The sequence below is a fragment of the Aphis gossypii genome, chromosome 2 (genome assembly GCF_020184175.1).
Source record: "Aphis gossypii isolate Hap1 chromosome 2, ASM2018417v2, whole genome shotgun sequence".
In the NCBI taxonomy this organism is placed as follows: domain Eukaryota; kingdom Metazoa; phylum Arthropoda; class Insecta; order Hemiptera; family Aphididae; genus Aphis; species Aphis gossypii.
Window position 1 is genome coordinate 4,884,636 of NC_065531.1, and position 9,995 is coordinate 4,894,630.

General features: G+C 34.5%; 2 protein-coding genes and 1 pseudogene across 2 annotated transcripts; 1 reads left to right on the forward strand and 2 right to left on the reverse strand.

Moving 5' to 3' along the window:
• Nucleotides 1–479: 479 nt before the first annotated feature.
• On the reverse strand, nt 480–1,868 carry LOC114123039 (uncharacterized). The gene has a single exon (XM_027985886.2). The coding sequence runs from the start codon at nt 1,866–1,868 to the stop codon at nt 480–482; it is 1,389 nt and encodes a 462-aa protein (XP_027841687.2).
• Nucleotides 1,869–1,925: 57 nt separating this feature from the next.
• On the reverse strand, nt 1,926–3,074 carry LOC114123041 (uncharacterized). Its single transcript, XM_027985887.1, has one exon. It carries the CDS (start codon nt 3,072–3,074, stop codon nt 1,926–1,928), a length of 1,149 nt encoding a protein of 382 aa, XP_027841688.1.
• Nucleotides 3,075–9,027: 5,953 nt separating this feature from the next.
• Nucleotides 9,028–9,646, forward strand: LOC126550548 (uncharacterized; annotated as a pseudogene).
• Nucleotides 9,647–9,995: the final 349 nt, after the last annotated feature.

Below are 9,995 nucleotides of genomic sequence, written 5' to 3' on the forward strand. Positions count from 1 at the left end.
CTTTACAACTGGGCGCGTCAAAACCCCGGTAGATGTCCGAAGGCGAACGACGCGCACGACACCGTCAGTACCTGGCACTGTTTCAAGGATACGGGCCATGCGCTACGTTAACGGTGGCGAATGCGGGTCCTTAACAATAACTAGATCATCTACAGTGAGGTTGGGAGTATCAGTTGTCTATCGTCCCCTCGTTTGCAATGTCTGCAGGTACTCGTCCCTCCAGCGACGCCAAAAGGCTTGAGCGCACTGGTTGAGCAGTTTCCAGCGGTTATTCAAAGAATATTGAGTAGGCGCTATGTCTTCCTCTAGCGGCGCAAGTAATGCTTGACCGATAAGGAAATGTCCTGGCGACAAGTAGTCAATCTCGTTAGGATCAGTAGAGCTCGGAGTGAACGGACGCGAATTTAATATAGCTTCCACGCGACACAATATAGTATTAAATTCTTTCAGAGTAAATGTGTGTTCTCCCATGATGCGGACTAAAAGGGTCTTTGCCGATCGCACTGCAGCCGAAATGCGGTGCACCTGGGGGGGTTAAAATGCCAAACAGATTGTATAGATGCCGACAGTTGACCTTGGTTGTCTCGGTGGTTAATAAGGTTTTTGAGTTGGGCTGCGGCGCCGACGAAATTTGTCCCACAGTCTGAATAAATATCGGTGGGAAGACCACGACGGGCGACAAACCGATTGAGCGCAGCTATAAAGGCATCAGTGGATAAATCAGACACGACCTCTAGATGTACCGCCTTGACTGCAAAACATATAAATACTGCCACATAAACTTTATACTGACGCGCCTTTCGAAGACGATGCTCCTTCATCAGCAACGGCCCTGCATAATCAATCCCTACACGGGAGAAAGGACGACATTCGGTTACACGGGATCGTGGCAGATCTGCCATAACCGGTTGCGGGTTGGCGGCTGACAGCCTAACGCAACGTGTACAGTGGCTGATGACTGTACGAATAAGAGTACCAACTGACATAATCCAGTATTGACGTCCCAAAAGTGCTGTTATGACGCGGGGATCACTGTGGCCGGTGAGATCGTGCCAATGATGTATTAGAAGTAGAGATAGATAAGACGATTTAGACAATTGAACTGGATGTCGTTGTTCGTTTGATAGTTGAGCATTGGCTAATCGGCCACCTACTCGGATTACGCCACTATCATCAATGTAAGGTCGGAGTCGTGCAACAGACCGCAACAATATTGGTTTTGAACAACCTAATTCATGGCGAAGTTTGCTGAAGAATGTCAGTTGAGAAAATCGGACAATTGCCAACGACGCCGAATCGAGCTCACCGCGCGTGAGATAACACTCAAAGACTTGTTGACGGCGACGACAGAGTAGGGTGAAACGACGGACATAGGCGACGACACGGATCATGTGCACATGCGACGAGAAGCGGGAGTACCATTCCGTTGTTATCTCGACGAGTAAAACCGTAGGACTCTCAGCCTTAGCCTCAGGAAGTTGGTTCGGTTCGACTGAAGGAACACGTGTAGACCATTCGACGGTGGGTGACGTGAGGAACGTAGGACCCTTCCAAAACAGTACATGATTCACTAAATCAGATGGTGTTAATCCCTGGGAAGCACAGTCAGCTGGATTATCTTCCGACGATATATGGTGCCACTGACAGTCCGGAAGTAATGACTGTACTTGATGAATCCTATTTGACACAAAAACCTTGAAGGCCACGTGGCGTACTGTCAACCAATTGAGGACGATTGTAGAGTCACTCCAAGCGTGAGTTTCAACTATTTCCAACTCCACACTAAGTGTCTGTTTGATGCAGGACATCCACTTTGCTAGAAGGACTGCGCCGCACAGCTCCAACCGCGGGATGGTTAATACAGCCATCGGAGCGAGTTTAGTTTTAGAACCCAGCAAAGATACGACGGAGGAACCGGATGAATTTTAAGAACGAATACAAAATACTGCCGCGTATCCACGTTCGGATGCGTCGCAGAAATCACATAACACAACGCGCATACCGAACCGCGTGTGAACAAAGCGCGGGATACACAGTTTCCGAAGTTCTGGCAACTCCGTTACAAATTGGTGCCAGACGTCACTGACGGAAGGTGGCAATGGTTCATCCCAGGTGACGTTAGCTCGCCATACAAGTTTCATAAAATGTTTCGCCATAAAAACGACTGGCGACAGAAGTCCTAAAGGATCAAATATTCGTGCTATTAACGATAGCATGCCGCGTTTCGTAGCTACCAGCTTCTCACTTTGGAATCCATAGGTGAATGCATCATCGTGTGGGCTCCATCGGAGACTTAACACCTTAACTCCATCGCCTTCATCAAATGGCAATGCATCGTTGGCCCTGTCTTCCGGGGGAACGTTATTCAAAATTGAATGAGTATTACTAGACCATTTCTTTAATTCCAGCTCAGCTCGTCCGAGAACAGCGATCAGTGCAAACTGAAGTTCTAATGCTGCCTCTTCGGAATCGGCACCGACGCATATGTCATCAACATATGTGTGAAATAAAAATGCCTTACGAACGGATGGAAATTCGGTACAGTCAGAATCCGCGATATGTTGTAACACACGAATGGCGAGGTACGGCGCACAATTCACCCCGTACGTGACTGTGTTGAGCTGATATTCTTGCAGTTTATCATGTGGAGACGCACACCAAAGAATATGTTGGTATTTATGATGTTCCGGGGCAATCAAGATCTGCCGATACATTTTGCAGATATCTGTTGTAAAAACATACCGAAGCAATTGGAACAAGAGCAACACGTCCACGACGTCATGTTGAAGTTTTGGACCGGGTAGCAAACAATTATTTAACGACACGCCACTAAAAGCCCGAGCGGATGCGTCGAATACTACGCGGATTTTCGGACCCGTTTCTGACGGCTTGTACACGGCATGATGTGGTATGTAATATGATCCGGGGTTCGAAGTAGGCGACATGTGTCCTAACGAGCAATATTCTGACATAAATTTAATATATAGGTCACGTAATCGGTGGTCAGAAGACAACCGTTTTTCCAAATATTCACCGTTTAATCGCGACTGTACGGGAACCGTGGAAGACCTCATCATTAACGGATCCCAATGTAAATTATTATAGCTTACGGTTAGCCACGAACTAAGATACTATGGACTGGAAACAAAAATCAAAACAGCGGCCCAGTTTTGTTACGGACTTTTTTGGTGGGGGAAATTAACCGATTGTGCTGTAGTCTGGTGGCTATTAATGTGTATGGAGGACCTGAGAAACCCATGTGTTATATTGTTGAAAATTAAATTTATATTGTTATATTATTATTTATTATATATGGTTACTAATTTGTAATGAGTACTTTATTGCTGAAAACCATAGTATATAAATAATAATTGGAAATTATGGTAATTTTAAATATGTGCAGAAAAAAGATATGGACAAACCGACAAAATAAAATTTAAAATTTAAAATTTATTTGAATTATTGATTATAATTATTTTAATGTTTTTATTTCTGAATTAGTAAATTGAATGTGAATTCAAATAATGTAAAGTGTAAGTATTTATATACCTAATATTATCAAGATGAGAGGATAGTAGATGGTATTGTACAAATAAAGACTAAACATAAAGAAGAATAAGGTGAGTATACTTAGTGTCATATTTTGTATTAATTTAAAATAAGTAATCAATGTTTTACTAATTTAGAATGTTTTTTTAAATGTGAGCTTTTCTTTTTTAGATCTCTATTGCGGAGAACAGTATGTTGCCTCATTCTCATGGTAATATAGTAACTTATAATATATGTTAGTATATCAGTTCTGTGTTCCAAGCATGGGAATGAAATTAAGTGGCCACTTTGAGATAAAAAGTCATCCACACAATCTTGGAATACATGCTCTGTGTTGCAATATTTTTCAAACGACTTCTCTAAATCACAAATTAATTTGAAAAATCCCCGGTTCGGATGAATTAAATTTCCTCGAGATTTCAAATTTGTTAGTATTGCTTCAGGTGCAATTGACGAATTTCCAGCTAAACATGTAAATAAAATTGTTATACATTTATTAATATTTTATTTAGATAATAACTAGGTACCTAAACAGTAATATTTACCTGTTTGTATAGCTAGTTTACTGCTAGTATATTTTGTATGTTTTAATATTTGTCTGCTTACATAACCACATATATAATATGTTATGCAATCTTTTATAGGAGATTGGCAGTAATCGTGATCCAAAAGTTCATCAGCTTCCCATGTACCCATATCAGCAATTTTATCTAATCTAGAAGCCAACTCTTTAATTTTGATGGACCTAATCGACTCATCAGCATCAAAAACTTGTTTAATGTCGTCTAGAGTAAGTTTTAGATTTGAGGTAGGGTTAGTTTCTAATATAGTACAATTCCCCGACTTGGGCGGTTTTAAAATTGAGTAAGCTGTTAAAATTTTATATGCTTGTAAAAATGTCGGAGTTGTTGGCGTATCATTTGGTCCAGTAGATTGACGAATTATCCCAAAAAATTGCTAATATTAATAAAACAAAACATTTGTATCATTATATAAGAATATAGCTATTTTATTCACTGAACGCGATTACCATCTCTTAAAAATAGCTTATACTCTTGTAATTAAAATAAAGTATATCTCAGTGTTAAGTTAACCATGCTAGTATAAATACTTATTATAATAACATTTAGTAATTATCACTTGTTAAAATTTACTTTGGTTATTACCTCTAGTTTATCTTGGTTCATCTTATTGAATAAAACATAATGAAACCCGATATCTAATAAATAGTTAGACAACTCTATTGTCGATTTAATTGTAACTCGGAGACCTACATCTGTTTAGTTAAAAACTCGGACTCGTTAATCTTTTTTTTCAATAATTTTTTTTTTTTTTTTATTGAACTTAAGCCCGGCAACTAAGGCCATTAGCTGTTTTAGGGGTTATGAACTGTGGTAGGGGTAAGGGTTGGTTGGATAGGTTGTGTTTTTACGGTTGGTACGGTCGGTTTAGGAACACGTGTATGTGTGGTAAGGATTTTGCGCACTACGTGCCCAGGTGGTCATCCATCCGAGTACTAGTGGCAGCGGCCGTTGCTTACTCTTAACCACATGAGTGATTAATTTCAGCCACTGCACCGCGCCGAGCCAATAAATTATTATTATATCAATTATTATATCAATAAATTATGTTCCCAGTTATCAAGAAATATAAGTGCATTTTCTAAAATCTAATATTAAAATATGTTTTAATTTTTTTAATAAAAAATAGGATTAATAAAAATAAATTTTTACTTCAAAATCTTTTGAATATTTTCTTATTCCTTCTGCAGGAAATTTTCTATTTAAAACATCAAAGATATCATTAAATAATTTAGTGAAATACTCCGTTTCCTGGGAATTTTCAAGACTTTTTACTTGAACAATTTTCCTATAGTATTTTAATCCAACTGAAACTGAATTGCTAAACACCTACATTTCATAGAACGATATCTCTTATTATGTTTTAAAAAGCAATAACTTATTTAATATTGAATTTACCTGAGTGGCTAGCTTCACATTCATTTTAGAAAAACTGTCCAAAAATAAATGCCTGTTGGTAATTTTAGGGCAAACTCTTTTCGATATATTTTTTAAATCATTACTATGCAATGTAATATAATGTTCCCAATTAATAGATTCCTTTTCTGGGGATATCTAGTTTGAGTAAGTTATTGTAAGTTAGATTATAATTTTAATTTTATTGTATAAATATAAAAAATTACCTTTAATGTTTTATTATTATGTAATCTGTTTCTAACAATTTTTATTAAGTGTGGCGCATCAGTAAAAAAAATATATACAACGTTTTTCATTCATTGGATGTACAATGTAATTTTTTAAATTATCAAATTTACCACAAATACCTAATTCACGCCATAATTTTCTGTTGGTAGATCCTGCATCACTAACAATTCCATCAACCTGGACTCCTGACATTTCAAATAGAGATATTGCTTTAATAATCAATTGAGTGAGTACAACACCTGAAATAATTTTATTACTATACATGTCTAATGATTTTTTTCCATAGTTACCTTTGACAGATCCCTTAGAAGCAAAGACTCCAATTGGTTGAGTAATGTTGGAGCCTAGGCTTTGGAACATTAGGACAAGTCCATGATCAGCTTTCTGACCAGAATTTAAGAAGGATTCATCTTTGCCGAAATTTTCCAAGCCAGAGTATGTAAGATTTCTTGTATCCACATTTATACTTTCCCGCAAGAAAATTTCGTCAAAGAGAATCACCCCATGTTTCTCATTGTTTTTTAAAAGACCTATCTTTTTTTTAAATAACTTGAAAAAATGTTCATCAAAACCACAATCACATTTTACCACAGTGAAATATTTACGTATGGTTCTTGAGCAAGGAAGTGGTAATATCTCCTGCTCTCTTAAAAAATTGTAGGTTGATGATGACCTTAATTAATAAAAAATTAGACCCAATTTATATTAATGCACTTAAGTGTCAATGTAATATAATAGATTAACATGAAATTATACCTTATATGAAGCAATATACATAAAAGCATCCAATTTTCTGAGTACCGTTTATTTTTTGGCATATATTTGCTGGTGCTTAAAATTTCACGTATCAATATCTGTTGTGACTCACCTATAGTACTGTTTATAAGCACCTCATTAATCGAATTTTCTAATGATTTTGTCATTTCATTTTGTATATTTTTTAATTTGTTATTTAATTGTTCAATTTTTTTCTTATATCTATGAATGTGTAATTAAAATGTAAATAAATAAGAATATATATTTATTGTCTTTAGTCATAGTAAAACCTTACCTTAAATTTGATTTTCGTGTTAGATATTTTGTCCTATTAAGATTGTAAAATATTTTAGCCCGAATTGGTGTTAATGTTGGTCCTATTTGTTTTTTTAGATTAGTTCTCAACCTTTGTTTTTGACGATATACAAAAACTCTATGAATACTACATAGTCTTTCACACCAAATACACCTTAAGCAAAACATTTAAAAAACAGATAGGTATATGGGATTTGTATTAATAATTTTATTTTACCTTTTTTTATTTGACTGATGTAGTATATGGGAACATTTTTTGTGCCTCCAGATGTTATTTTTATCTTTGATGGCATGCTTAGCTGTTATACCTTAAATAATTATTTATATTCATAAAATTAAATTTTCTAACTTAAAATTTTATCTACACCATTAATACCGGGATAATCTATTATACTCGGACCACCTGAATATAGAGACTTAGAATCAAATAGATCAATTGAAAATTGTATTTTCTCATTTATTGAATTTGTTACATTTTTTATTCCTAAACATTGTTCTGTAATTGTGTTATCTTTTACAAAATACATAATTTTTTGATCTTCAGTAATTACAATTTGTTTTTCTATTATAACTTTAACAGATTCCTCAGTCCTCTCATATTTTACTTGAAAATATATTAAAACAACTTCATCATCATGTATATACCACCCTTTTGGTAAAATGATATTATCTTGAATATTTTTCAAATTTGCAGATAAATTCTATTTAATTAAATTTAACCATTATAAACAAACAAATAATTAAATATATGTAACTAATGACTATGCTATTTTAGTGTTTTATAATGTTGGAAAAATGTGATCAAGATTTTTAAATATAAATATAATTTTTTATATACTGTATCTTGGTATCTTAATTTATGTATATATATGTATGTATAAAATATAGTAAAACTTTTTGAAAGAGTCAACTTTTAATTTACCTGCTGATAACTATTTAAATTAATAGGAGAAACTTCAGTATCTTGATAAGAAGTACTTATTTGCATAAAAGAAGAACTTTCCTTTTCAGGGGACCAGATCAATTGCTTCCTACATTTAAAAGTTTTTTGAATATGAGTTATATCTTCGTTAGTTCTCTTAGCGGTACCCTTTAAATCATATTACATAATTCAATTGCTGAATACTACTATTTTTAATTTATGTCGTAGCTCACCTCAATTACAAAAAAATCACATTCATTATGTTTTTCAACATTTTGCTGAAGAAGTTGAGGAATAGCACCTTTAACTAAACTAAATCTAGCTCTATTTGGAAAATGTATGTCCTAAATTTATTAAGTTTATAGTTTATATTTCTTTTAATTGAAGAAATTTTTAAAAATCCAATTATTAAATGTATTCATACTTTAACTTCGGCAGCATCATTTTTTATTATATCTTTAGGAAGAAAATGTTTTTCACAAACAAATTTAATTTTAGTGTTATGACCATTGATTGTTGATACAATCTTAGTCCAAGTATCTACAGATGCTTTAGGAACACCAAAAAATGCACATTCGCCGTCAAAGCTCTTGCAATTAATAATTGAACATTTTCTTGACATTTTAAAAATTAAAGTAGTAAGTTGCCTATGTACCTAGTACCTACGATTGTATGACTTGCGTATTATGCAACTGTGCAAGGTGAGTGAAATATAATGAATCAAATTCTAATACATACTTGATGGATTGTGTTAATTGTATTGGCATGATGTTACATGTTAGAACAAGATTTATGTTTAGATTATTTTTAGGTTTATAATAAGTATATCTAAAGTTCATGGTATTCACCACCAGGGTACAGCAGAGTCGGTTAATTTCCCCCACCATAAAATGTCCGTAACAAAAACTGGCCGCACTCCTATCAACCGATTACCATGTCGTTTCCAGTCCATAGTATCTTAGTTCGTGGTTTTCGTTGTTGATTCGTCTAGTTATTAACTTACACGTTTTTTTTTTTGTTATTTAAGATCTGCGCAAAGTAAGTACACTTTTATATACCATTTTTTAAATCATATAAATAGCATGTTAATATAATAAAGACTGAAACACATTTATCAAAATTTAATTCCATTATGAATTTAATGAAATGCATATAAGATTTTGACCTGGGGCTACTTTGATATATCATAGAGGGCAACTTTGATAACTTTTATACATACATTTCACTAGGTATAATATTTCATTATATATTTTAGTGACTCGCAAATATAGAAAAAAAATTGGTGCTCGGTCTTATAAAAATTACTCAGATGAGATTTTAGATGAAGCACTCGATAAAATTGCCAATGGCGAGATTTCAATATTAGCTGCTAGTTAGGTCTATAAAATTTCCTATGGAACATTACATAATAGGTTCAATGGAAAGCATGGAAATAAGTGTGGGAATCCAACAATATTTAGTGAACAAGAAGAAATGTCTTTTCTTACAGCTGCCATGAAGTGTGGAAAATGGGGCTTCCCACTTACTCTAATGGATCTTAGGTTAGTGTTTACATTTTAAAATTTCTGTTGCTTAGTCAACTAACTAGTAGTATATTTTTACAGGGTCATTGTAAAATCTTATTTAGATAGAAAAAGCATTGTGGTTGAATCATTTTCAAAAAATTTTCCTGGTATAGATTGGGCACGTAGTTTGTTAACGTGTAGCAACCAATATTGCCAGATGTCGTGCAAAAGTCTCTCCCCAATGTATTTCAGAATATTTTGATAATTTGCAACAAGTAATTGAACATGTACCACCTCAAAATATTTATAATTATGACGAAACAAATTTACAAGATAATCCAGGAAAAAAAAACTTATTTTTCAACGTGGAATAAATTATCCTGAACGCGTATAAAATCATTCTAAATCAGCTACATCTATTATGTTTGTGGTTCTGCAACCGGGATTCTTTTGCCACCATATTTCATATATAAGGCCAATGAAATGTGGCAACCATGGACCGAAGGAGGACCAAAAGGCGCACCATGTTGTCCTGAACCTTGTTGCTCTAAAGGATCTCGTTACAATCGTTCATCTCATGGATGGATTGATAGCGTTACATTTAAAGACTGGTTCTTAACTGCTTTTTTACCATATGCTAAACGACAGCCTGGGAGAAAAGTTCTAATAAGGGATAACCTATCATCCCACATTCAACAAGAAGTAATTGTTAAATGCGAACAA